This window comes from Rhea americana, unplaced genomic scaffold (genome assembly GCF_003343005.1).
Source record: "Rhea americana isolate MKP2758 unplaced genomic scaffold, rheAme1 scaffold_0, whole genome shotgun sequence".
NCBI lineage: Eukaryota > Metazoa > Chordata > Aves > Rheiformes > Rheidae > Rhea > Rhea americana.
The window spans coordinates 20,730,951-20,743,948 of NW_028185037.1; the positions used below are offsets into that span (position 1 = coordinate 20,730,951).

Sequence of the window (12,998 nt, forward strand, 5' to 3'; positions counted from 1 at the left end):
TAATAACTCTACAGCAGCTGAGTTTCAGCTTGCTCAACAAGATGGGACTAGATGCAGACAAATTCCCAGTGTGAAAGAACTTCCTTTTATTTGTGCCTCCCAAAATAGAGAAACCAAATTTGAAAACTGAATTTCATTCATATGCTTGAGGTCAACAAAACAACTGCTCTTACTAATGTTGTAAATACAGTAATTTATACATTACTGTACCTCTAGGGGGCAGAAAATCTGAGACTACCATTTGAYTGGTTTACATTGAAGTAACCTTTAAATAGGTTCAACACAGAGATTTTTTTCCAGGTTATAAAGAGTATACTTAAATAGACAGGTAAGACACACGCATGCTAGCTTTCACTACTGACAAATACTTAGTGATAAACACTGTTCTCTGCTTCAATTCAACAGTCTCCACTGTTCTTTACTCATCTTTAACTCTATGCTAAAGCTTCGCTGGAGCAGGAGACTTGCCGTACAGGGTAAGTTGGTTCTGATGCTGAGGACTGCACGAAATTGTGATGCTAACATTGAAATCGTACTCGTGTGGTTCAAAACATGAAGTTCAATACCCAGGACACTGAAAACACAGTTAGAACATCTAAAGCAGTGTTACAGACATATTTCCATGTGTTAAACAATTCAACAAAAATATATATATCCAGTAAACAAACAAGTGCAATGTATGACACTTCCATACATAATGGATATGTAATAAAGCCATCTTCTTAGGAAACACACTTACTTAAGATGAACTTCAGTGCATTGACGCTGGGGAGCAAAGCACGCAATTGCCCAAACCTTTATTTCAATTCCAGTGTGAAACTGCTTATTCCTCATGTCCCAAACACCTTGAACTGGTGTGGCAATTGCTTTATTCTGGAAGCGGAAAGAAGAAAACAATTAACACAGAAAACAATTCACGCTAACAAAAGTCATTTACACTCTTGCTCTGCTCTAATTAGCAGGCTATTTATAGTCTCAGGTCTTTCTCTAGTGTTYAAATATCTATCCTGTCTTAAAAAGATAGCCTGCTAGTCTGGTGAAAAATAAAGCTTAGGGTGATCACATGCTCATTTTCATTGTTGATGATTTTCTTTGGTTATATAAATCAGCAGCAAGTAGAAATTAYGTATGGATAGTAAGGCAGAGATTCACAACCAGTAATTAACAGTAATAGGAAAGCACATTTCTACAGAGACTTCACAACTGCTCAGTGAACTTTCCAAGAATTAATTTAGCTTCCCAACACTTGAATGACTTAATTCAAGTATTACCAATGTTCATGCATCAGTAAATAGAGACRAATAATGGCTCAAGGTCACTTGGAAAAAAAGTGAAAGAGCTGACAAAAGATGACTGGTTATTGAACTTTGACCAGTGTAACACTCTTTCTCCTATCAAGTAGACGTTATTGTGATGGATTATCTAGAGGATAAGGGATAAAATAAGACGACTAAAGTGATTCTGCCGATGTTAATTACCTTAATAAGTATTAGTATCCAGTAGACGTTTTACACAAGTTACTGCAGTGTCTGCCCTTCATTTATCAGCAAAGGCTAAAAGGTAAGGGAAGTCTTCAGGGCACAAGTTTGCTAATTCATGTTGTAAGAAGCTGTGTTGGCTGAAGGCAGTACCTCCCCCAGCCCGACTTGTTACCATTTATCTGCCTTTAAKCTTTTGCTCCCCCTTTTCTGGTGCCACAATAGTTCATGTGAGCACTCTCCCTAATCGGGATCAGGCAAAGGCAGCTGGGTTAACTTAACTGGTCGGGGAAGGAAGGTTTGAGGTAATCTGTCTGGTTTTGACTGAAGAACATTACAGAGAAGGCTCAAGATCCTTTCCCATGGCAGGCTTAGAGAGGGAACGGTCTGATTTGTGCCTGGGAACAGAGCTATTTTCAGCTGCAATGCTTAATTTACATAACGTTCATCAGAAGTCTCCACAAGTTAATTTATTGTAGGCATTAAGACTCTCCCTCTTGCAGAAAAGGGGGGGGGGATTACATTATGTAATGGACAAAACATAAAATCAAAAGACACATTACACAATTGATTAAAAATTCCTGTTTCTCAAGCTTTTTTTGAAAAAATAGTAGCAAGAGCATGTGCGACAGAGGCTATCTGACAAGCCATCTAAAAGAAAAAACTTATCAAATACTCCAACAAGAAGTTGGAGAATAACACGCTGATAGAGCTAATACCTTAAGATAGTTGTCCTAAACCCAGAGGCTCCCCCCAGAACTCTCAAAACCCAACTAGAAGGTTAGGAAGATGATTTCAGAGTTAAGGGAGGCAAAAAYAAATTTAAAAAWTTGAATTTGTCTCTGTTTTTTCTATATGCTCTGATTTGAACYGCTATTTGAGATTTTCTCCTTGCAAAACCTCCCAGAAACAGTACATGAGAAAAAAAGACATTGCTTATATGTATTTTCCTCTATAGCTGACATAAATGTACTTTTGCCCTAGCTTTTCTTTTGAAAACAAAGCAGCGATGGGGGAGGTAGCATATCACATGCAACAAGGCCATTAAGTTTAAGGATTTTAAAAAAAAAGAGTATTTCCATGCTAAACTTTACACCAACGATGACTTTACCCATCACACCCAACTTCATTCRTTTAAAATAACCATCCTACAGAAGTTACCACAGCTGGTAATCAACGCAATCACAGATTGTACAGTCTCGGTCTGATCTGACATACCCTGCCTCCGTAGAGGATTGAGGGAGGCTGTAGGACTCTGCCGGTCACATCAGTCATCTCATCTTTGACCATTATCCCAAATTCACGAACATAAGGGTCAGTATTAAAACTGGCACTTCGCATCTGAAATTAAAAGGAATAAGAAATTGCTTGTAGGAAAAAAAAAAAAAGCCTTTTCATGAGATCTAAAATTTTCCAGAGATAACTGTATTTGAGGCTGTGTCCCTTCGCTTAGGTGATGCCAAGCATTCAGGGCTGCTGTTGATTCCACTTGGATACTTGCCCTAAAATTTGAAATAAAGCACCAAAAGAACGTTTGAAACCCTTTGTGAGAGTACATTTCTSTGTGACTAATAGACAAAGTCCTCTAAAAACAGACATATTAGCTGTGCGTAGCTGCACAAACTACTTAGTATCTTCCAGCAGTCAGAGGAAAATTAAGTTTGCTACCACAGTTCGCTCTCATCGCTTGCAGAGCACTTACCAATTTGCTAATCTCTTCTTGACGGTCAGGTGCTGACCTGGCAGTTGCCCGAATCATAGTGGAAGTTTGATTGTCCGTCAGTTTCTTTATGCATCTTTGTCCTGCCACTATGTTGCACACCTAAAACAGCCCCGCAAAACTTCAGTTAGAAAACAAAATGCAATTGTTATTGGTTTTTCCCCGCTTAATTTACACGATTTCTGAAGTCGGCTACTCGTAAAGCACAATTTGTCAGCGGGTCAGCCTTTTTYCTCTGCCTTCCCACAACCCCTTCCCAGAACACAACATTATATCAAAGTTTACTTGCCTCAAGAGGAAGGTACGTGTGTTTCTGCTCCTGTCCGACTTGTAAACATGGAAGGTGAGGATAGCGTAGAACTAATTTGTGCCTGTCCTTAAAATACTGAGCTACAGTGCATTCAACTGTTTGTCCATTCTCCTGCTGAAGTGGGAATCTATTGGAAGTCAAATGTGAAAGTAAGCCATCGCTTTAYCTAAAACCCTTTCCCACGCTTGCTCAATACACTTCTTGGCACAGGTTATGTTTGCTGGACATTCAACCTATCTTTTTTAAATGACCTAAGAATATTTTTATAATTGAGATTCCATCATTGCCACTATCCCGYGTCTTTTAACAGTACCATAGAAGGCTATTTCTCTAACATTCGTGGTATCTGAAGCTACAACGTAAGTTCCTAGGAGTGGGGCTTTGAAGCAATAACTAATATTTTCTGTTTATTTGTGATACTTGGTCCTATATTTTATGATATGCCATGCTCAGAATACAGTCATCCCACTATAAGATTCATTCATAAAACCAATACAATAGCTGGGTATTTCGAAGTTACCAGTAAGTTTGTGGTTAGTRGTAAAAATAAAGATTTCTTGGGGAGGGAAATGGATTGGTAGTAAGCAACATTAAGAACCTGATCCCAGTTGACATCAATTTTGTATTCAACAATTCTGGGAAAAAATATGCTACCAGTATAGGGCTTTCTGTTCTTCCAATGTTGAAGAAATTCAAAAAGAAAAAAAAATGAAACAAGTAACAGGTCTAAGATGAAGAGATTAGTTGAACTGCCCTAAAGTCCTTTGTAGAATAACATAGAACAAGAAGAATGTCAAGACTGGGAAATTACTCTGAGGTATATTTTAAATATATTGACCAAATAAAGTATAATTTTGCAAGACAGGTTTTGCAGGCAAAGTACCCTTCCAGCATGAGATTAAATATATGTTTAAAAAGAAGGAAAATACTTTACGTTTGGTGACTTGCTGGTCGCCTGGTGACATTGCACACTCTGTATTTCCTTTTCATTTGTCCACAGTGTGTTATCTCCACCTTTAGACCTAAAAATTGGAAAACATGTATCACTGTTTCTTCAGAATCAAACTGTCTGTCCTCTTCATTACTAACGAGACTACTCTATCTGTACGGTAAAGCTTATCACTGTTCAGCATGTTCTCAGAGCACKGAAGAATATCCCTGACAGAATTAAAAACTAAAAACTCAATTTTTATTGTTAACATTCAAAACATCTGAGTTTTAGCCAAAGTCCAACAAAGAATTTTAGAGGCAAGATGAAAACCAAAAGCCCCAACAGTTCAAAGATAAAGCTGAACCCATTCCAGTAATTTTAGTTCTGTACCTCTACGGAAGTCAAGGATGGTGGAAGGGGGAGGAAAAAAAAAAAAAAGAAAAAAGAAAAAAAAAGTATTCAGCTTCTTCCAAAAGCTTGTTAATACTTTATGTCTAAACATACAGTGACTCTGAGACCTCCAGCTGCTGCAACCATTCTTGACCTAATGAACCTGGAATCACAAAATACCTATAGAGACCCCGGGCACCCTTCAGAACGAAGCAGCTGGGCTGCATTTCTAGTGAAGACTAACAGCTCTCGCAACCCYCACTTGCCCAAAAGTCAAGCCTACCTGAAAGCCAACAACTTTCAGAGAGAAGCCTAACCAAAAAAAGGGAGAATTGCCCCCACTCTGCACATTTCCCACCCCAAACCCCAGCTAGCTATACAGAAAAGTTTCTCATTTACCACTACTCTCTCAAAATCAGCTTGAATATTGCATTTTCATTTSTATTACTTGCATATTCAGACAAAACCAGATGTGGGTGAACTATCAGAGAGAGGAAGTTGAACGCAGGGGACTAGGGAAGAAGAGGCTGTAGATACAAATTCCTTAATAGATCTGGATATATGTATATATCCCTATATACATACGTATAAGCTCATGCAGCTGCCGAGTAACAGTGTATATTTAACCTCTCTGCTASAGGCACCAATAACTTGCCAAACAACATACAAATCTTTCCAAATTATTTGTCAGGGATACAGGTGCCAACTATTTTGAAAGTATCAGTAAATACCAAGTTGTCAAGAATATCTCTGAAGCCTCTATCATAACACTTTCATTAGAAGATAAACTGTTACCTCAGTATATCAATTTATGATTAGCTTTGCTCAAAATCCAAGACAACTATTTCTTATCAGAAGACTGAAAATCCTCATGGAAAAAAATCACAGTAATACCTGGCAATTCCGTGGCTGCTTATTATTTTCGCAAAATATTTGTGAACAGTATAATTCCATTATAAAGTATGCAATGATACAAAGCAGAGGATTTATTTGTGCTTTTATTGCAAGCTCTTARCTGGGCAAATATATACTTTCAAGATGATTTTCTGGACATTTGCTGAGAACAAGGAAGACCTAAAGTTGCCTTCGCTGCAAGACAGGTTAGTGGAGCTTGGTTTTCTCTTCTAATTTTCTTTTAACAAGCGTGTCTTGCCTGAGCTCCCTAAAGAYAAACTCGGCTTGCTAAGTAGGGGCTCCAGTAACCCAGTCAGGCTTATGCTGTGGTCACCATCCCCAGGTATATAAGGGCACCAGGAGGGATGCCTGCATCACAAGCCTGCATCATCTCATCAGGTACAATGCGACACAGGGGAACAGAAGATGGAGCATGATTTCCCAGAAGAAATTTTTTTGAGTGGGGATTCTGTGAACACAAACAGTAATACTGCTTCTGCTCGCTCTTTGATTCAGTCATTATGTATTAGAATTTGTAATCTTCTTCTGGGAATAATATAGGTATGAAGTATWCCTAAGTACAGAAAAATAAATCATCAAATTATTAGCAAAAATCTGGCACACAAAAATCTTAAAAATCAGCAGTTATTTGAAAAAAATAAGTCTAGGTAATTTAAAAAATGTGAAAGAAATCCTGGCCTTTAAGAACATTCTGAAATCCTTAGATTCAAATCTGGATTTTATCTTTGCTATCAAATCAGGATTGTCACTACTGACATATGTCACAAAAGTGGAAAAAGAGTATCAAACTTTTGCATTTGTAACTAGCTTTTATTTACTTTAGAAATTATGGAGGAGAGAGAGGTGTACTTTAAGAAGAGTTAAAGAGCTATAGTAAATATAACCCTTAGATACCAGGCAGGATAGCAATATTCAAGCAGGGATTTTTTTTTTTTTTTTTTTTTTTTTTTTTTTTTTTTTTTTAAGGAGACTGACATAATAAGAGATGCTGCTCTATATACTCAGGAGAAAAGATCTGAGCAGTTTACACTGAGATGTTCTCAGATACCAATGTGCAGAGCTAACCTCGACGTGATGCTTGATCAAACGCCTGGGTGGAGGTGAGACACAAAGTGGAGGTATGTCAAAAGAAGATACACAGGAGGAGAAGCTTGCACAATCACAAGCCAGTAGCTAATCTCAGTACAATAAATTACTACCCATCTGCTAGGAAGCTTTAGTTCATCCCAACACTTGAAGTAAAATGTATCATCTTCATGGTTTCACTGAAGCACTTTCATTAAGGGCAAAGCTAATTAAAATTACCCTACATTTGCAATAGGCTAAAAGCATATGCATATTATCATTACCTCACATTCTCAAATATGTGCTAACTTACTTATGCACATACCTGAGCTCAAAGTGTGCATGGTTTAACCAAAAAYAAATATGCTCACTCAATATTTTATACTTGTGATTAATCAAGTATGAAGCCACATATTTATCTCAACTGATGCAACTTTGCTTATAGTCACAAAGTAGCTCAGTAAACTTACAGAGCTCAGCCTACGACACTGTAGGAAAAACGGACGGATACAGGCTTAAATGTAAAATTGATTAGTAAAGCTCCAAAATTCTTGGAATATATGCAAGTAATAAAATGATTGCTGCTCCTTAGTTTTGCTCAAAAGACCATGTTCACTGTTCATTATGACAATCTGTCTCCCAACAAGAAATCAGCTGCTTCAGAAAAACTTTCTGAACATGTGGTTTTCATATATCATTACACAGAATAAAGCAGCTTTATATTACTATTACCTTTTATTTCTTTGGTAAACTTTACCCTTTGGGAATCTGTCAGAGGTTTCTGTTGTTCTTCAATACTTTTGAAGTCCAAAACTTCACATACAAACTCGATAACTGGCTGTGCTTTGTAAAATGCGGTCGCAGATACTAGAGAAAAACACATGTGCATTAAACTTATATTACAATAATAACGAGGAAATTGTTAAGAAATCCCCCAAAACAGCATTAAATTTTTGGCTTTTCATTAAAAGAGAAGGGAGAAGGAAGAAAGAATTTGTATAGGACCTACCATCAATATTTAACATCATTTTCCATAATGAAGGTCTAACTGATTGATGAAATCCAAACCAAACTTCTCTGCCACCACCTAATGGATTTGAGCACCCTTCTGATGCTGTAAAAAAAGATCGCCCCACAGGAGTATATCTGGAATAAAGAAAATGAATTCATTAGCTAAAGAATCAGATCATAAAATAAAAGCAGAYGGAAAAAAAACTTCAGCATTAAAACAATAACTAATATAAATTCCTACTCAAAAAACACAGAAATGTTAGTGACTCATACTACAAATAACCTGAAACTCTCATCAGGACTCAGGTTACACCTCTTGAGTCCAGTTAGTTACAGTGAGAAGTTTACTACTACTCAGTTTGTTTGGGGTTTTTTACCCATTAGCAGCATACCCCATTAACACACCCACTAATACAAACCAAAAAGCTTGAGAGCATTCTTTGTGCTCTATTAAAAACTCAGCTATGATTCAGTTAAAAAATAATTAAGTATTTCTAACATTAAAAACATCAGTCTAATAATCTCACTCCTTATTTGCAAACGGCTTCCTCTGAAATCCATGGAAACTTTGCCTGAGTAAAACAAATATTTTTAATGTATCTTTCATCTTGGAAGTTTAGTATTACACATTTAATACAAAACTAATCAAAACCTGTGCTAATATTTTTCTCTAAGCAAAGATGTGTGACTAACTGGTACGGGCTGTTTTCTCTGTTGTAAAAGCTGACTCAAGTACCTTTCTTTATCCTCACATTAGGGATAAATTCAACTTAATATAGGATATTTAAAGATATTTACATAAATTTAATTTTCAGTTTCTCTGTTTAGTCCTTTAAAACAGGAAAGCTCAGCCTTATTAAGCCTTGTTCTTTACTTTCCAATTAATTTTAATTTGAACAGTGGTCTTAACAGCAGAATTTATGCAACCTAGTGTCTCCTGGGTTTGACTGCAAACGCTGTGGATCCCACTTGCTTGAAAAAGAACATTTTCAAGTGTTTTCCATAAAAATATCTCTATCAGGTGAGATCAATGCCTGTCTAGCTCAGTATCCCGTATATCAATTGGCTATAAACATCTTCCAGGAAAAYGTAAGAACAGGGTAATAATGTTTGAAACCAGCCTTACACGTCCCCCAGCCTCCAACTACTTTCAGCTTGGGGGACGTCAATCTTAAGGCTACAGGGGAATGAGGTACGGGTGAGATGGAAGGGTCCTCCCTTGATCGGACCACACAAACAAGGAACGAGGCTGAAGACCAGCAAGGAAAGGAACTCGTGTCCATGCTGGAGGCTCCTAGTTGCACTCGATGAGCAAAAAAGCAGTGGTATTGCTTCTTGCCTGAGCACACAAGATCTACTATCATTGCGGCTGAGCTATCAAAGTACTTGCTATGTAAAATAGCCACTGAAGCAGTATGAGCAGTAAGACAATTTTCTAAACAACGTCAAGGTCTTCCCCTCACCTCATGGAAGGCAAGTGCCTCATGACTACATCCAGTGCCTGGATGGTCTCAAATGGGACACTTGGCAGCCGACCAGAAAGAGCATCATGTAAAGCCTGCAAACTCACACAGGACATCCACTTTATAGCCACCTTAAATATTCTGTCCTTCCCTTCTCCTGGCAGCGTGACCTCCAACTCCACCTGCAACAATGCCAAACAACAAACCAAGATGATTCTTTCCATTTAAAGGGAAAAATGAAAGGGGCTTYGAAGGGATCATGAATTCCTCTGAGTATCAACACTAGAGCATAGGAGAAGACACAAAGCAATGCTGAAGAAACAACTTATATTAGGTACAGCCTCTTTTTACAGCTAGGTTTTCCAAAGCTGTAATTCAGAAAACTAGTATGCTTCCCAACTTGCATCTACTTCCTTCATTAAGGCAAGGTACATTTTGAAAGTGCTTGTGTATCACCAGGAAGGTCTCAGAGAAAATCTGAAAACCTGGATTCAGAGGTCTAACACATACCGATGCGTGAACACTCACGTCAACTTCTGCATGTGCAAAATAAAATGTGAGCTGCGATTATTTGCCAAGATTCATGAACTTCAGACCTTCTCTCTATATATTTCAAACGAGAAGAAAAAATCCAGAAGGAGTTGGAAAAAAAATAAAGAAAGAAATAACTATTATTTCTAGATATCAAAGAATAAACGATGGTTCAAGTACCAGTGATATTAACATGCAGAAAACAGGCTTGTTATGCTCCTTTTGAATTTCTGTTAAAAATACTGACAAACTACATTATTTTAAATTACTTTAGCTATGATGCATTTTATAATGCCGATTTCCCCTCTTTATTAARACAAAGAATGACTGAATATAGATGCTCTTTAACTAAAATTAAGGCTTTTTTGAAACGATTAGAACTTCTGGGAAGGACTACAAGAAATAACAAGATCAGACTATCCTTTTTGTTGGATGTAAACAGAAACACTAGATTTTCCTGTCCTAAGGAGCTTACAATTTAAATACAAAAGGCATCCACTTAACAGACGAACTGTAATTAGTGAGGTAGTGAACACAATATATGGGTAACAGGGAGCTAATGCATGCAATCATCTGTTTTTTTTTGTGAAAGCTAACTGCTTTGCTCACAGAAGAAGAAAAAGGAAGTAAAAATAAAACACAAATAATAAGCCTTCCCATGAGCCAAAAATCTAGTTGACAACTTAGAGCAGACAGTTAAAATTAATATTACAGTCTCATCGCTCCTCTCACACAAACATTATTCGCCAGAAGACTCGTGCAGATGAAGGAGAATGATGGAAAAGGGAGTCTGTAATTGCTGGGTCACTGGTTTGAATCTGGCCCAGAATGTTAATCCAACCAAAGAGCAATGCGAATACAGATATAGGTTTTCAGCTGACGTAGGTTGGAAGCTTTTTATAAGTCTTCTTCTGCCATGTCGTCAAAAAGTCTTCAACCTACACGTCACTGGGAGGATGGAACATTCTTGTCGCACCTGAATTACACTTCTTTTAAACTTCTCTCCTGCTACAAATCTACTTACACCATTTTTATTACTCCTGACACTGCTGAATACGTAGCTCAGCTGATTATTAATGACTTTGGTACCATTAATCTAAACAATGACTTTTTTTTTTTTTTTGTCTTTTTCTTTTTTTCTTCCCTCCAGGCAGGTTTCAATTTATGACGCTCCTTACCCATGATGGAATGGAAACAGATAAAGAGCTAGACTACTTGTGTTGCAGTAACCGTGTATCCCTCGTGGAAATAAAAGACATAGGATTGAAGAATTTGTGTTCCAGTTGCTGGAGTGCAAACCTGTGTCCGACCCACTCCCAGATTCTTTAATTTTAAAAGTAGATACGCCAGAATTAGGGAAGTGCTTTACCCTTTTCAGCAGCAAAAATATACTCTATCATAACACATCTATGTACTCAGCTATCTTAGACAAATTTGTCAGTAAGCTATTAGAGTAAGGCAGGAGCCAAATACCTATTACATTTATCACAGCTGTAGAAGTGGCAAATTCGGACCAAACAGATATTACTGCTGAGTCTAAAACTATTTAAAAATAACTGAATTAGAGTCACTGTTGAAGTACATAAAGTTTAAAACCAGCTTCCCAGGTTTTCATCCTCTAATATCTCTCATGAACAACATGCTTATTTATTTATTTATTTATTTTTATTTTTTTTTTAAGAGTCTAGGTTATACTGAGGCCATTAAAGAAAACATAATAATACATTAGGACCAAAAATGATTCCATAATCCACACTCCTAAGATTACCTATACTTTTAAGTGCAGCAAATCAGAATTTGAATCTGGCAATCATTTGTGATCTATCCCACTCTACATTTTTAAGTGCAAACATGCATATTTAAGTTTGACAGAGTAAGTAAAATAGGGAAGAAAAAAAAAAGAGAGAGAAAAGTGGTTTTAAATAGGAATCTTTCCCATTTTACTTTATTTTCAGAAATAAATACCAAGGCTAAATTTAATCCTTGACTGCCTAGTTGCACCASGAACAACGTGTCCCAAAGGAAAGAGCCTTCAGTCTCAGTCACTAACCTGCTCCTACAGCAGCAACTACTAATCTGCAACACAGTTAATACCATTTTGCAGGTAAGGAACTAAATGAAAAAGTCACTAAGCCAGGGGCAAAATCTGAAAGCGAATATCATTCTTAAACAAAACAGGTCCTGTAGGTCTGCCTTACTCACAGGAGTCAGCATGCATCAGTAGTCCAAAATGCTGCTCAATAAAAGGAGTTTCTGCRTTCTGCTCCCAGCTCTCTCAAAGCCTGGCCGTGCAGTTCTGGGGAATCCTGTAGTTCGCGTCCTTTCGATAAAATCCATGCCTCCTACGTGACTGATTAGTCCTGTTTTCAGCATATGAAGTACCTTTTGGCCAGCACCCTGACAGCTTTTTTCCTTTCCACAGATTCGGAGGAAAACAGACGCACAGTTTCCAACCAGATACTCGGGTGCTTACCTCGCGGGCACTGCTCTGCAAACCCTSGGGGTCAGGAGTTAGGAGAGGTGTCTCCTTCTACCGCACTTACAGGCACTGCTATTATCTCAGTATTTCACACGGACAAAGTCAAGAAGAGTAAGGYTAAGCAACGTGCCTGGGGCCATACACTGGACTAACAGACTGCCCTTGGGACTAGACTTCCCTTCCAAAGGGCGGCAGAAGTAGTATTTCTGCATCAGCCTTTCAGCATCAAATTCACGTAAAGCACTTTTAATTAGCTAAATGCATCTTTTAAATTAAAGACTGTTTAAGATGTATTAGTCATTCTTGAGTCTTGCTCGGTAAGAAAACATTCCAGATTAAGTTAAAATTCACTTCTAGCTTTTAATTTTAGAGGTACAGTTCRGGCGAATATAGAACTAATGTAGCAGGTTCATTAAAAGCCACAGGGAAAGGCGAACTAGGCTTGCTCTAAGAAGCTGCAAGCAAAGAGATCATTAATATCTTTATAATTTGACAGTGTCCTACACATTGCTTTCTTCTGAGTGTGTAAGAGTAAAAACTAAGAAAATATTCTGTTAATATTTACATATTTCATATTTCCTCTGAAAGGTCTAAAGAAACCAAGGAAAGAACGTGTAAGCAGGTAGGATAACCATGAAGGCTGAGAAGAAAGGATAGAAAATTATAAAAGAAGCAGGGCTGTCATCAAGGGCAGGAGAGAGAAAA

At 37.6% G+C, this 12,998-nt stretch overlaps 1 protein-coding gene across 1 annotated transcript in view; it reads right to left on the reverse strand.

Moving 5' to 3' along the window:
- AGO2 (argonaute RISC catalytic component 2) overlaps positions 1-12,998 on the reverse strand; it is a 36,873-nt gene that overhangs the window by 16,683 nt on the left and 7,192 nt on the right. Inside the window, exons 3-10 of the mRNA XM_085321896.1 lie at positions 9,284-9,465; positions 7,819-7,955; positions 7,542-7,676; positions 4,443-4,530; positions 3,488-3,635; positions 3,181-3,300; positions 2,697-2,819; positions 740-873 (exon numbers count right to left, since the gene is read on the reverse strand). Coding sequence (XP_085178022.1) covers positions 740-873; positions 2,697-2,819; positions 3,181-3,300; positions 3,488-3,635; positions 4,443-4,530; positions 7,542-7,676; positions 7,819-7,955; positions 9,284-9,465 — 1,067 coding nt within the window. The remainder of the gene's footprint in view (positions 1-739; positions 874-2,696; positions 2,820-3,180; positions 3,301-3,487; positions 3,636-4,442; positions 4,531-7,541; positions 7,677-7,818; positions 7,956-9,283; positions 9,466-12,998) is intronic.